This window comes from Delphinus delphis, chromosome 2 (genome assembly GCF_949987515.2).
Source record: "Delphinus delphis chromosome 2, mDelDel1.2, whole genome shotgun sequence".
Classification (NCBI taxonomy): Eukaryota; Metazoa; Chordata; class Mammalia; order Artiodactyla; family Delphinidae; genus Delphinus; species Delphinus delphis.
This window is the reverse complement of record NC_082684.1, coordinates 79,070,721-79,087,033: the sequence shown is the minus strand read 5'-3', so window position 1 is coordinate 79,087,033 and position 16,313 is coordinate 79,070,721. Positions and strand designations below refer to the sequence as shown.

General features: G+C 35.5%; 1 protein-coding gene across 1 annotated transcript in view; it reads left to right on the top strand.

Moving 5' to 3' along the window:
• The window catches only part of AQR (aquarius intron-binding spliceosomal factor), a 107,872-nt gene that overhangs the window by 50,814 nt on the left and 40,745 nt on the right, over positions 1–16,313 (top strand). The window contains exons 19-24 of the mRNA XM_060004951.1: positions 544–713; positions 3,970–4,211; positions 6,167–6,313; positions 7,102–7,171; positions 9,683–9,793; positions 12,265–12,374. Of these exons, the coding sequence (XP_059860934.1) occupies positions 544–713; positions 3,970–4,211; positions 6,167–6,313; positions 7,102–7,171; positions 9,683–9,793; positions 12,265–12,374 (850 nt within the window). The remainder of the gene's footprint in view (positions 1–543; positions 714–3,969; positions 4,212–6,166; positions 6,314–7,101; positions 7,172–9,682; positions 9,794–12,264; positions 12,375–16,313) is intronic.

Here is a 16,313-nt window from a genome sequence, read left to right as displayed (position 1 = left end):
ACAGGTAGAATAAACATAAGACCACGTCCTGGGACCAGAGTTGGAGGTCTAAGGCAAAAAGAAAGGAGAGAGGGCAAAGGGGCAAGAAAAAGCGTCTGAGCTTTCAGCCACTAGTATATGAAATTTCCTGTTATACTAGTGATGTTACACATGGAATATGGAAGGACAAAAAGAGTAATCAGCCGAGTACCTACTATATGTATGACGATAGGAGGAGCTATGAGTAACTGACACAAGTAAAGTTCTTTGACCTCTAAGGATCCTATTCTAGTTGAGGGCATACACAAATCATTGCAATTCATGGCATTGCACCATAAACGTCACATGACTGTTCTGGGAAGAAATAGTGACAGTTTAGAGAAAGGAGAAAATATTTTCAGCTTGGAACTCAAAATGGATGAGTGGAAGGCATTCTAGTTGGGGGAATTGCTGGAGTTAAATCTGGACACTTTACTCATCATTTCTAGAAAAGGAGTTCTGCTAACTTACTATGATATTTGAAAAGTATATATTTCATTTAATAAACTTTAAAAAAATGTCTAGGACCTGAACCCAGACCCAATCTTAGAGGAGAATCAAGGACATTTAGAGTGTTTTTGGATCCAAACCAGTATCAACAAGATATGACCAATACGATACAAAATGGAGCAGAAGATGTGTATGAAACTTTCAATATAATAATGAGGAGAAAACCGAAGGAAAATAACTTTAAGGTAATTTGGGGGCTATAAACTAAAAGTAGTATTTCATAATTTGAATAACTTTTAAGACATAAATATGTAGATCCTAGGTTTAAAAAGATTTGTTAAAATAACGATCACTGCTTTTGTTTAGATTCTAAACAAATCTTAAATTCTTAACATATAGATTAAATATAAAAACTTAAGTAAATTTATTTCTAAATCTTACTTTGTCTTTTGATGAGTTTGGAAACTTAAAATATAAATTAATCCAGGTGTTATTTTAAAAACCAGCCTCCCTTCTTGCTTTTTGTATATTAGATACTCAGTTTATGCTTCAGTCTGAGATGAAGAAAACTGCTTGTTTGTTTACTGAGACTTCTTTTTTAAATCCAATGTAGGTGTATTTTCAAATTACTTTAAGAGTACAGATGTGGAACCTCAGAGTTCTAAATTACTCTGTGATATTTTGTATTTATACTTTACTCATTAGTGGGAAAAGGGAAGTTTGGGGGCTAGAGAGTTTTACCTTTATAATAACTTTATGGAGAGAAAAGGAGTTTTAGTAAGGAAGAATTTGAAAGTATTATTATTTGAAGTTATACTATAAAACTTAAACATTGAGCAGGTCTAGCATTTGATAACACTAGCTTTTGCACAAATGCCTTTCTTTTCTCTCTCCCCCAAAACAGTGCTTCTTATACATTACCACTTTATTACCATTTTTAAAAAAAGAAAATCTCATATACAAAGGAATTTATTTTCTATCTCACACTCCACATCCAATCCATCAATCAGTCTAATTACCTCACCACCTCCACTGATGCCATGTGCAAGACACCTTCATCTCTCACATGCCTGCTTCTCTTCTTGACTGCTCCTCCCCTTATATTATTCTCCACATAGTGACTGAATGTGAATTATACCTTGGTGCCCCTGTTCACACTCTTTAGTGGTCTCCCATCACAGTAGAAAGTTGTTACCGTAATCCAAAAGTCCCATTATTATCTGTCCTCTGGCTGCCTCTCCAACACCATTTTCTAACGCTTTTTCCTTATTCACTCCATGCCAGTCACACTGACCCTTTTGCTCCTCTTTAATAATGCAGGCTTCTGTACATGGTATTTCTGCTTACCTAGACAGTCTTCTCCCAGGTATCTACATGGTTTTTCCTTTCACTTTACATGGGCAGCTCTGTTTAAATGTCATCTCGTAAGAGAAGTCCTTTCTGACAACCTTATCTAAAGTAGCATTTCCCTTTCTCATCGTTCCTTATCCAATTATCTTTATTTTTCCTCACAGCTTTTATTATACCTGATGATTATATATTTGTTAGTTATCTGACTTTAGAAGGACTTTATATTTGTTAATTCTCTAGCATTAGAATGCAAACTTATGCAGGCAGGGCCTCTGTTTGGTCTGTCTCTGTTTTATTGCTCAGTAATGAGTGAATTTCAGTTAGTTTACTAAAAGAAAAATAGTTTCTTTCTTATATTCATTTCTTTCACCATTTTATTTAATGTCTGTTTTGTGTCTAGTATTGTGATAAGTTATATGGAGCTAATAAAGATGAGTAAGACACAGCTTATACCTTTAGGGAGCCTAGACTACTAATAAGAGAAGTTAGAAATATAAACGGGTAACTGTTGTGAAAGGTTAGAAGTCATAAGAAAGGTGCATGGAAGTTCAAAAGAGGCATTCAGTTTCTGATTCAAGGAAGAGAGGGGATGATTAACTTGCCTATGTTGGGAAAAGGAAGAACACTCTTTTGGTATCTTTGGTGTTTCACTATATAGCTGGGCAACATCCCTCATCTATTTCCTTCTCTCTTTCAGTATCCTGTCCTAGCCTGGATACTCTACATCTTGCCTAAGTAGTTGCATTAAATAGCCTCCTCTGTCTCTGCTCTTATTGTCCTCATAGTCAGTCACCTGTTTTACATTCACTTCTCCTGATCATTTCACTGTTTCTCAAAACATTTCTGTGACTATCCATTAATGGTGAAATAAGCTTTTCCACAAATCTTTTGCTTGAACTAAATTGAAATGCCACTGTCCTGCTTGAAACCTTTCCTAATATCAAAAGTCTCCACTACATCCATTTCTCACTGACTTTGAACTGTTTTCCTATTGTATTTTGTAATATTCTTTACTATTTGCCACTTTCTGCTGCTTTGTATCATTGGGAAAGACATATTTTATCTCCCTACTAGAATTGTAATTACCTTAGGGAGTAGAGCCCTCATCTGGGGGCTCCATTATGTGAACATACTCATTTATCTGTCCATCTGTCCATTTACCTACCCCATATTTAAGCTGTTCTAGATCCCTGCTCTCATTGGAAATTGTATTCTGATGGGGATTAGACAAATGATAAACAAGTAACCAGTTCTCTTATGAATAAGAGAATTTTAGGTAGAGGTAAGTGCAAGAAAATAAAATAAGGCAATATAAGTGTGATTAACATCACTATCCTGTTATTTTATTATCTTGTTAGATGTGTAGCATTTATGATATAAAAATGTCTGGTTTGGTTATTTTATTCTTTGAAATTAATAGCCTAGCCTTCTGATTTCCGTATGTGGCATAGATCACTTTGTTGAAATAATTTTTGGAAAGCTTAAGAATTTGCCTTAACTTTTAGCAATTACTCTTGACAATGTATATATTAACTGCTATAATGATCTTTCATTGTAGTTCTAATTCTTTCATTCTGAAATTTTGACGTTTCATTTTTATCATTGTTCACTTTATATTTTCTTTCTTTTTTCTAACAATGTTAATTTTAGTATTTCTAAATCATATGTTTCACAATCGAGGCATACATTAATGTGCCTCTGGTTGTATGTGGTCTTAGCATTGAGGAACTATGGGCTATAAAGAGGAGAAAACTCCAGTAATTTCTAAGAGGAAGTATTTTTTTAAGGGTTTGTTCTATAATGGTCTATAATTATAGACCACATCAGGTCTATAATGTGTAGACCCGATCAGATTTTCATCCTGCTCAACAGAAGTCAAGTGGTAAACTCGTCTATGACATTCTGTCTAAATGAACTACTAATGGATAAACTGTTCTTGCTGAGTTTGGTCTTTTGTTTAACTCAGTGTATGGTATCAGCTGAAAATATAGCTGTTGATTCAGTCTAGCCAAGCACCTGTCAGCAGAAAATAGCTTCTTGCCCTGAAACACTCAGGAATTCTGGTTAGTGCAGCCAGCTCGGCATTCCATTGAAGTGCAAATGTTTGAGATGTCTTCTTCACAAAATCCGTTTTTGTCCTCTTACTGACAGGCTGTGCTGGAGACTATTCGGAACCTGATGAATACTGATTGTGTGGTACCTGACTGGCTGCATGACATCATTTTAGGTTATGGGGATCCAAGTAGTGCACATTATTCCAAAATGCCCAATCAGATCGCCACCCTTGATTTCAATGATACATTTTTCTCCATTGAGCATTTAAAAACCAGCTTTCCTGGTCATAATGTTAAAGTAACTGTGGATGACCCAGCTCTACAGATACCCCCTTTCAGGTAAAGTCAAAACTGGATATACTCCTTTTAAGCTTTCTGTAGTCAGCCTGAGTTAGGCCATCAGGACTGTAGCTAAAGTAAGTTTTGAGTATCATATCTGGATTATGTTTGGGTAGTCTTTACCCTCACCATGTAATCACTGGGATAAATTTATTTCTAATTCTTTGTGTAGTAGCTATTTTAAGACCACAGTAAAAGTAGCCTCATGTCTTACAAGGGTTCAGTAAATGCTTTTTGTCTGAAGAGTACTATATAAACGTAGCTGTAGCGTTTGACTGAAAAAATATGTGCTAATTAATACACATAGCCATGTGGTTTTGAACTTCCTTTTGTTTTAGGAAAAAATTCTCTTTTTTTCTTTTAACCCTGATTGCTTTTACAAATTTTAAATATTCATAATATAGTTATACTCAAAGTTAAAGGAGCTTTGGTTTAATTTGAGTAGAGAAAGAACAAAGTACCTGAAGTGCTGATTGCTTCATGAATTCCGTCATATGGATTAGTGGTGAAGCACTAAGTATACCTTGGTGGTAGCAGAGGACTTAATTACTTTCTTAGTTGCAAATTAGAATGTTTTTAATTAACTGTTATATATAAATATAATAATTCTGCATATTAAAAGCATGTATGCTTTATAACTCCCAAACCTAGTCTTCCTCTGTACTTTCCTCACCTTGTTAATGGCAAAATCATCTTGAAATCTCAGCAGTGTTTTTTTTGTTTTTTTTTTTTTTGTTTTTGCGATACGCGGGCCTCTCACCGATGTGGCCTCTCCCGTTGCGGAGCACAGGCTCCGGACGCGCAGGCTCAGCAGCCATGGCTCACGGGCCCAGCCGCTCCGCGGCATGTGGGATCCTCCTGGACTGGGACACAAACCCGTGTCCCCTGCATCGGCAGGCAGACTCTCAACCACTGAGCCACCAGGGAAGCCCAACACTTCAGTCTTTATAATGGCAATGTCTTTGCTCCCTCTGTCTCCTTGCTTAAACCCATTACATGCCTTACTGCTAGAGTCATTCCATTGTCTAACAGTTTAATTTTAGGGTATTCATCGACTTCCTCAGGCACCTATGGGAAGTTGCCTGCTGAGGTATCCCTGACCCCAGGCTAAGAACTTCTGCCTTAAAGGCTTGATATTCCAAAGGTGTCAGAACAAGGCTCCAGCCTTTCTCTCTAGCCCTTATTTTACTCTGTTGTATCCTACACTTCAGCAGAACTGGCTACTTCTTTCTTCCTGGAATGTCTATTGAAATTCATTTTAGATGCCACCTTTCCCATAAAGCCTTTTCTGATTAAATGAAGGACAGTGTGTAAGGCACTTTACAGTGCATGTGCCGTAAGCATATAAATTATCTTTTGTAAACATGCTAAGTGAAAGAAGCCAGACAGAAGAAAACAAATATTGTATGATTCCATTTACATGAAATGTCCAGAATAGGACAGTATAAAGACAGACTGATTGCCAGAGGCTGGGTTTAGGTTGGAATACAGAGTGACTACTTAATTGCATGGGTTTTCCTTTGGACTGATTAAAATATTCTGGCATTAGAGAGTAGTGATGACTATACAACATTGTATAAAACCCATTGAATTGAACCTTTAAAATGGTAAATTTTATATTATGTGAATATTACCCCAATTAAAAAAATAGTTAATTATTTCCCCTAAAAAAACAAAATAAATATATAAATAAACGTTTCTTCTTTGATTCTCCTTGAATCAGATGACTTTTTTCTTAATCTAAACACCCTTAACTGCATTTTAATGCTTTTTTTTTTCTGCATTTTAATGCTTTTAAATATACTTTTTTCAAAATTTATATGCAGATAGTAAGTTCCTTTAAACTATAAATGTTTCTTACTCATCTGATTATCCTCTATACAATGTCATGCACAAGATAGGTGCTTGGTAAATTGTTGTTAATTGTAGAAATGAACAAGGTTTTGGTCTTGTAGGATAACTTTTCCAGTAAGAAATGGAAAGGGGAAGAAAAGGAAAGATGCAGAGAAGGAAGATGAAGACACTGAAGAGGCAAAAACCTTAATTGTTGAACCTCATGTTATTCCTAATAGAGGTCCTTATCCTTACAACCAGCCCAAACGGTAATTTCACTATTTCTGCTAATTGTAAGAATGAATAATAGTTTGCTATTTCAAGTGGATTAGTAATATTTAAAAATTTTTCTGATTTTAAAAATTATTTAGAAACTTTGTTTCTGGACCCTGTTTACTTCTCTTCTGTTAGTTTTGGCCATTTGTAGTAATATTTTTGGCCATTCTGTAGTAATATTTCAAAAAGAAACATTTTCAGGTACTATGAGAAATAAATATTAACAGTCTACCTTAACGGGAGCACAAGGTTCTTACTTCATGACCATGTGTTGCATTTAGCAGCTACCCTTGTGCTTGTGTGCCATGACTAATAAAGTGGCATCGTATTTGGTGTTAGATTTGGAACTAGAATTTTGACACTCTTGTTAAGATCTGGGCTGGGCTAAACATATTGGAAAATAACTGTAGTCTTTTCTTTCCACAAAATTCATTCAGTTTTAATTGGTCTGTGGAGGGGCGGAGGTAAAGAGGGTCATTCAGAAGAGATTGGGCCAGTCATGTAGGATGTAAAATTCTTGAGATCTGCTGTGCAACATTGTGCTTATAGTTAACAACACTGTACTGTACATTTAAAATTTGTTAAGAGGGTATATCTTATTTTATGTACTTTTTACTGCACACACACCCACAGAAAGGGCTGGATTGGGAGGAGGAAGAAATTGGGAAACAAGGGGCAAATATAGAGCCGATGTTCAGACCTCTGGTCATTGTTGTCTAAATTCTTACTAACGTCATCCATCATTATTTTTAACGAACTTCTTATCAACTCTTATTTGAAGGAATACAATTCAGTTCACTCATACACAGATAGAGGCCATCCGTGCTGGAATGCAGCCTGGGCTAACTATGGTAAGATAGTCACTGTTCTACAAGTTCTTAAATGGATTCAGACTAGAAGTGTCAGATTTTCAGCGTGTATTCTGTTTTAAGCCCAAAAACCCAACTGAATTAAGTGTTTATAAGTAATTGTGGCATCTTATGTGTATGGACGCTACTCATTTCAATGTTCATAAATAAAGTTTTGTTAGAACCTCGCTGTGGCCATTCATTTATGTATTGCCTATAGCCATTTTTGTGCCACCACAGCAGAGTTTAAATACTTGCAGCAGAGACTGTGTGGGCCACAAAGAGTAAAATGTTTACTTGCTGGCCCTGTACAGAAAAAGTCTGTTGACAGTGCTTTAGAAATGTGTTTAATTTCCAAGTATTTGAAGGTTTTTACTGATTTCTGGTCTAAGTCCATTATGGTCAGAGAACATACTTTCTATGATTTCAATTTTTTTAATTTATTAAGGTTTGTTTTATGGCCCAGGATATGATTTATTGGTGAACATTCTGTGTGCACTTGAAAAGAATGTGTGTTCTATTGTCTTGGGTGGAGTGTCCTGTTTATGTCAATGAGATCCATTTGGTTGATGCTGTTATTCAGTACTTGTCTATCCCTGCTGGTATTCCACGTACTATTGCTGTTGCTGACTGAGAGAGGAGTATTGAAGTCTCCAACTATAATTGTGAATTTGTTTCTCCTTTCAGTTCTGTCCATTTTTGCTTCGTGTATTTTAAAGCTTTATGGATATGTACATACACTGTCAGGGTTGTTGTGTCTTCTTGGTGAATTGACACTTTTGTCATGTATAATGTCTGTCTTTATCACTGGTAATTTTCTTTACTCTAAAGTTTACTTTGATATTAATATAGCCACCACAGCTTTCTTTTGATTAGTGTTTACATGATATATCTTTTCCCATCAGTTTACTTCTAACCTACCTATTATATTTGAAGTGAGTTCCTTGTAGACAGCATATAGTTGGTGTGTGGTTTTTTTTCTCCGTTCTGACAAGTCTCTGCTTTTAATTGGTGTGTTCAGTCCATTTACATTTAATGTACTTATTAATGTGTTTGGGTTTAGGCCTACCATTTCATTATTTGTTTTATGTTTGTTCCCTTTTTTGTGTGTTCCTGTTTCCCTTTTCCTGCCTTCTTCTGAGTTATTTGGATAGTTTTTAGTGTTTCATATATATTTATCTATTTTGTTCTTTTATTATATCTCTTGTATAGGTTTTTCTTAATGGCTGCTCTAGAGAATTACAATATACATACTTACTCTTTCACAGCCTACTTAGAATCAGTATTCTGTCTCTTAAATTGATTGGAGGATCCTTGCTTCTGTACAGGTCCCTTTACCTTCCCCTTTTATGTTGTAGTTGTCATATGTTTTACCTGTACATACACTGAAAATACCATCAGGCAATATTAGAACTTTTTCTTGCAGACATCAAACATATTTTAAAGAACTCCAGAGGAGAAGAATAGTCTGTTACATTTACCATTTATCCTTTATTCCTGATATCTCAAGTATCCTCTGGTATCATTTCCTTTGTCTGAGGATTTCTTTTACCAGTTTTCTTTTTGTTGGGTTTTTTTGGGGGGGGGGATAGGCAGGCCTCTCACTGTTGTGGCTTCTCCCGTTGCGGAGCACGGGACGCGCAGGCTCCGGACGCGCAGGCTCAGCAGCCATGGCTTATGGGCCCAGCCGCTCCGTGGCATGTGGGATCCTCCCAGACTGGGGCACGAACCCGTGTCTCCTGCATCGGCAGGCGGACTCTCAACCACTGCACCACCAGCAAAGCCCCCTGTTACCAGTTTTAAGAGCAGATCAGCTAGCAATGAATTACCTTTATTTTCCTTCATATGAGAATGTCTCTAATTCATCTTCATTCTTTAAAGATATTTTCACTGGACAAAGAATATTGCATTGATAGTTTTCTCCTTTCAGCACTTTAAAAATGTTATTCCACTTCCTTTTGGCTTCCATGTTCTGATGAGAAGTCCACAGTCATTTGAAACATCTTTTTGCTATATGTAATATATCATTTTTCTCTGGTTGCTATTAAGATTTTTTTCTCTGTCTTTAGATCCAACCATTTAATTATTATGTGTCTGGCCTTAGATTTCTTTGGGATTATTCTGTTTATGGTTAAATGAGCTTCTTGAATCTGCGATTTATGTCTTTTGCCAGATTTGGGAAATTTTCAGCCATTATTTCTTTAAATACTTTTTCTACACTGCATGCTTTTCCCCTTCTTTCTAGGATTAGAAAGATATGTTATACCTTTTAATATTGCCTCATAGATTCACAAGGCTGTGTGTATTATTTTTTTAATTTTTTTTTTTCTGCTTGTTGTTCAGGTTGGGTGATTTCTATTGATTTGTCTTCAAGTTCACTAACTCTGTCTTGTCCATTCTGCATTGAACTTACCCAGTGAATTTTTAAATTTATTTTATCTTTCAGTTTTAAAATCTCCGTTTTCTAACTATGTGATAACTTAGTAGTTTGCTATGTGTTCATCTGCTTTTTAGGTTGTGGGCCCACCAGGTACAGGAAAAACAGATGTGGCAGTCCAAATCATATCCAACATCTACCACAATTTCCCAGAGCAGAGGACTCTGATTGTTACTCATTCCAATCAGGTAAAAGAGAGAGTGTGTATGTGCGTGTGCATGCGTGCACTCCATACATGCATGTATGAAGTGGACATGCATGTATGGAGTGGGAGATGCATGAAAGCACAGTGGAGATTTCTGCTTATATGATAACCTGATTATGGACTCACAGAGTACCAGGAAAGACTGATGAGCATAGTGTTTGTTATTGAGTTAATCTTGGATTATCTCTGGTCATGACCAGACCATATTGAGAAAAATATAAAAACAATCTTTTATTTCGAATAGAGGCAGTCCAAATGTGGAAAAGCTGAGAAGAATATTTGGATATGTGGTAATTGCCTTTTTCTCCTATCATCCATGCTAAGCTAGACCTTTTACTTTGAGATCAAAAGCATTACCCCTTACTAGTAGTATTTTTCTACTAGTAGAATGGATATTCCTAAAAGACTAAATCCAGATCATATTAATACTAGATTAAATTTTAAATCCTTATAAAATATGCATATGAATATGTATATTACATGGAAGGACAATTTTAGGTTGCAGGTCCAATACATAAGGCATTTATAAATAGCTAAAACAAGGAAAACAAACTCCTTTCTTGTAAATAATGGATGAAAAATGGTCTTTACATCTGTATGTGTGCTGAGGTAATTATTGTGAAGCTGTCACTACCATAGAAATGAAAAAGAACAAGTGATATTAACTCTAATGTAAAATGTGACAGGGAGCTAGCTCTCAGAACATTCTGAAACATGTTATGAAACTCACATGGTAGTCTAAATCTCCAAAGGTACTTGTTTTCTCTGAATACGTATTAACAATAGTGATTTCAGTTGACCAATTCTTTAAAAAAGTTGGTCTACAGAGAAACACTGAGTTTTTAGAATGCTAAATGTTATTTACGGTTATTCATCAACTTAATCTCAGGATTTTAAAATTAATACTATCCAATTCATTCATTTATGTTTTTATTTCTTTAAAGTTTATAAGTAACTGGCCTGGTGTACTAAAATTGTGCACAAGAGAGGGTTAAGACTTTATCTTGATAAAAGAAACAAACTGTGTAAAGACTTTTTTCTTCTATTTAATAAAATTCAGTCTATAATAATGTTACCTATTTGCAGATACTTAGAATGAATAAGGAATTATTCAGTGTTGTTTTAACATAATATTTTTTAGTAAATTTTGTCATAACTTGATAATGACTTTCTATAGTATCCTCTACTTATGACTGTCTTGTGTAGCACAATTATAGAGAAGGTTATTTTGCAAAAATAGCCAAAGATTTCTTTGCTCCTTTGATAATCAGACCATCCTCTTAAACGCAAGTTGTTGATATTTCACAACTGTTTTGTTTACCAGATCTTGGTTCCCATCTATAATTCTAGCAGTTCTCCAACATCACTTTAATTCACGATGAAATCTTGCAGTTTTTTCTGAGATTGCAATGTGCTAGTATTTTTTGTCCCCTAAATCTATGTGGTTCGTGAGTTTGGATAGGAAAGGTTTGGACAGTGAGTAATGCCATGTGGTCTGATCTATTGCATCTCAAGTTTTAGATGGAAAATACCAAGAGTTTAGATAGCGTGAATTTTTTTCCTGAAGATTTATGTTTATCTCATCAGTTTCTGAGCTCTAATTGCTAGAATTTTGATAGCAAAGGATATCTGTATACCTTACGTAGCCTGGATGTTTACAAGACTGGATGCTGACCTCATGGGCGGGGTTAAACTAGTGGTAAATAGGGAGAAATATTTGAGTGGGGGCTAATTTTTAAATGTCATTTTATTAGCATATCTTTCCATGCAATGAAACTTTTGCCTTTCTGCAAAACCTTATAACTGCAGGTGTTCAGATAGTAAATACTAGGATTTCAGGGAGCCCCAAATACGAACATTTCATAGGTAAATGGCTTTCATCAGAACAGTTTGCAATGAGTGCTCTGCTTCTTAGTGTATAGAGAGCTAATTTAGACTTTCAGTCTAAGGTTTGAATGTTGCACTTTACCTTTCCTCTCTGTGATCCTTTTGAAGTATTCTACCCACACATCTCCTAAGAGGACTTCTCCAACCACAAAAACTTTTCAGTTTTCTGCAACTCATGGAAATTCTGTTAAATAAAATGAAACTTAATGTGATTGTTAATTATTTTACTAATTTTTACTACTTGAGAGAAATATATACTGAGCCAAAGCCTTCTCTTTTCATAAATTATCAGAGATGTAATGGATAGATGGTTTTTATGATTTCTAGTTACTAATTTGACCAAGTATATGTATGTAGCAATATCAGAAATCAATAAAAATACTGTTTTGTTTAAATTATAAATGGCCTTAATATAAGATGTTTCCTTCTGTGTTTTTACTTTGATTCTTATCTGACTGGGCAATGCTCATTCGTTTCTATCCTTCTGATTGTTAGTTTTTGTTACTTTTAAAGGAGCCTACCGATTCTATAAAATTCTCCATCATTCTTTTTTTTTTTATTCTCCAGGCCCTGAACCAGTTGTTTGAGAAAATTATGGCTTTAGACATTGACGAGCGTCACCTCCTGCGTCTTGGTCATGGAGAAGAAGAGCTGGAGACGGAGAAAGATTTCAGCAGGTGAGCAACTGGGGATTAGTTTTGAAACGGTATATAAAGAATTTTTAACCTTCTCCTCTTTTTCTTTAATAAAGAACAGGAAAAGAGAGCAGTGAATACTCCAACTGAATTCTGAAGGGTTCTAGTGTAACCTACTTAGGCTATCCTAATTGAACCTAAAGTCTGTTCAGGATTTCCCTCTGCTCCAGTTCTGCATGTTTATGCCATTTTTTTCCTCATACAGTTATTTCAGTGAAGAGAGTTATCTTTTCATCTTGTTTAAGTTGCTTATATCCATTTGCTTTCTATTTATTGAAGTAATTTTTAATGTTGCCAAGCCCAAACTGTACAACGTTACGCAATTCCTGTTCACATTTCATCTGCACATTTAATTTGCATATATTTTAGGCACCAATTAACTGGATTCATTTAATGAAATGCAGTTGGAGATTAATGATAGTATAAGCTTTGGGGTTGTAAATATTAATGCAGGAACTTATTGCCAGTTTAGCTGGATTTTATGCTTAATATTACATATTGTAAGGTGACTAAAACTTTAGAAGTCAAATTTCTTCTGCTGTTAGTATTTTGGGTTTTTCCTTTAAAGTTGCTTTATGATAGCTCATTTCATTTATATTTAAATTCATTTTTAAAGCATAGTTTCAGTCAATAGGCATAATTAACAGCAGTACATAATAAATACAGCCTTTGACTATTGAACATTACTTTTGACTAAATCGATTATAGACATCAAAAGAGCTAAAAGAGTGTTAACTTATTATGTTGCATTTATTTTGAGTTCTTGTATTAAAGAGATCACGCAACAGTTTTTCTTTTTAACCTCTTTATAGGAGTATAATTGCTTTACAGTGTTGTGTTAGTTTCTGCTGTATAACAAAGTGAATCAGCTAAATGTATACATATATCCTCATATGCCCTCCCTCTTGCGTCTCCCTCCCACCCTCCCTATCTCACCCCTCTAGGTGGTCACAAAGCACCGAGCTGATCTCCCTGTGCTATGCAGCTGCTTCCCAATAGCTATCTGTTTTACATTTGGTAGTGTATATATGTCAATGCTACTCTTTCACTTCATCCCAGCTTACCCTTACCCCTCCCTGTGTCCTCAAGTCCATTCTCTACATCTGCATCTTTATTCCTGTCCTGCGCCTAGGTTCATTAGAACCATTTTTCTTATTTTTTTAGATTGCATATATATGTGTGTTAGCATATGGTATTTGTTTTTCTCTTTCTGACTTCACTCTGTATGACAGACTCGGTCCATCCCCCTCACTACAAGTAACTCAATTTCGTTTCCTTTTATGGCGGAGTAATATTCCATTATATATATCTGGCACATCTTCTTTATCCATTCATCTGTCGGTGGACACTTAGGTTGCTTCCATGTCCTGGCTGTTGTAAATAATGCTGCAGTGAACATTGTGGTACTTGTCTCTTTTTGAATTATGGTTTTCTCAGGATATATGCCCAGTAGTGAGATTGCTAGGTCATATGCCAGTCCTATTTTTAGTTTTTTAGGGAACCTCCATACTGTTCTCCATAGTGGCTGTATCAATTTACATTCCCACCAACAGTGCAAGAGGGTTCCCTTTTCTCCACACCCTCTCCAGCATTTACTGTTTCTAGATTTTTTGATGATGGCCATTCTGACCGGTGTGAGATGATACCTCATTGTGGTTTTGATTTGCATTTCTCTAATGATTAGTGATGTTGAGCATTCTTTCATGTGTTTGTTGGCAATCTGTGTATCTTCTTGGGAGAAATGTCTATTTAGATCTTCTGCCTATTTTTGCATTGGGTTGTTTGTTTTCTTGATATTGAGCTACATGAGCTGTTTGTAAAGTTTGAAGATTAATCCTTTGTCAGTTGCTTCATTTGCAAAATTTTCACCTATTCTGAGGGTTGTCTTTTCGTCTTGCTTATGGTTTCCTTTGCTGTGCAAAAGCTTTGAAGTTTCATTAGGTCCCATTTGTTTATTTTTGTTTTTATTTCCATTTCTCTAGGAGGTGGGTCAAAAAGGGTCTTGCTATGATTTATGTCATAGAATGTTCTGCCTATGTTTTCCTCTAAGAGTTTTATAGTGTCTGGCCTTACATTTAGGTCTTTAATTCATTTTGAGTTTATTTTTGTGTATGGTGTTAGGAATTGTTCTAATTTCATGCTTTCACACGTAGCTGTCCAGTTTTCCCACCACCACTATTGAAGAGGTTGTCTTTTCTCCATTGTATATTGTTGCCTCCTTTATCAAAGATAAGGGGACCATATGTGTGTGAGTTTATCTCTGGGCTTTCTATCCTGTTCCATTGATCTATATTTCTGTTTTTGTGCCAGTACCATACTGTCTTGATTACTGTAGCTTTGTAGTATAGTCTGAATTCAGGGAGCCTGATTCCTCCAGCTCCGTTTTTCTTTCTCAAGATTGCTTTGGCTATGCAGGGTCTTTTGTGTTTCCATACAAATTGTGAAATTTTTTGTTCTACTTCTGTGAAAAATGCCATTGGTAGTTTGCTAGTGATTGCATTGAATCTGTAGATTGCTTTGAGTAGTATAGTCATTTGCACAGTGTTGGTTCTTCCAACCCAAGAACATGGTATATCTCTCCATCTGTTTTTATCATCTTTAATTTCTCTCATCAGTGTCTTATAGTTTTCTGCATGCAGGTCTTTTGTCTCCTTAGGTTGGTTTATTCCTAGGTATTTTATTCTTTTTGTTGCAATGGTAAATGGAATTGTTTCCTTAATTTCTCTTTCAGATTATTCATCTTTAGTGTGTAAGAAGCAAGAGATCTCTGCATTAATTTTGTATCCTGCTACTGTACCAAATTCATTGATTAGCTCTAGTAGTTTTCTGGTAGCATCTTTACAATTCTCTACGTATAGTATCATGTCACCTGCAAACAGTGACAGTTTTACTTCTTCTTTTCCAATTTGGATTCCTTTTATTTCTTTTTCTTCTCTGATTTCTATGGCTAAAACTTCCAAAACTATGTTAAATAATAGTGGTGAGAGTGGGCAACCTTGTCTTTGTCCTGATCTTAGTGGAAATGGTTTCAGTTTTTCACCATTGAGAATGATGTTGGCTGTGGGTTAGTCATATATGGACTTTATTAGGTTAAGGTAGGTTCCCTCTCTGCCTCCTTTCTGGAGAGTTTTTATCATAAATGGGTGTTGAATTTTGTCAAAAGCCTTTTCTGCATCTACTGAGATTATCATATGGTTTTTATCCTTCAATTTGTTAATATGGTGTATCACATTGATTGATTTGTGTATATTGAAGAATCCTTGCATTCCTGGGGTAAACCCCACTTGATCATGCTGTATGATCCTTTTACTGTGCTTTTGGATTCTGTTTGCTAGTATTTTGTTGAGGACTTTTGCATCTATGTTCATCAATGATACTGGCCTGTAGTTTTCTTTTTTTGTGAAATCTTTGTCTGGATTTGGTATCAGGGTGATGGTGGCCTCATAGAATGACATTTGGAGTGTTCCTCCCTCTGGTATATTTTGGAAGATTTTGAGAAGGATAGTTGTTAGCTCTTCTCTAAATGTTTGATAGAATTCGCCTGTGAAACCATCTGGTCCTGGGCTTTTGTTTGTTGGAAGATTTTTAATCAGAGTTTCAATTTCAGTGCTGGTGATTGGTCTGTTTATATTTTCTATTTCTTCCTGATTCAGTCTCGGAAGGTTGTGCTTTTCTAAGAATTTGTCCATTTCTTCCAGGTTTTACTGGCATATAGTGGCTTGTAGTAATCTCTCATGATCCTTTATACTTCTGCAGTATCACTTGTTGCTTCTCCTTTTTCATTTCTAATTCTGTTGATTTGAGTCTTCAAATCATTAGCCAGACTCAATTCTGTTGATTTGAGTCTGTTCATTTGAGTCTTTTTTTCTTGATGAGTCTGGCTAATGGTTTATTAATTTTGTTTAATCTTCCCAAAGAACT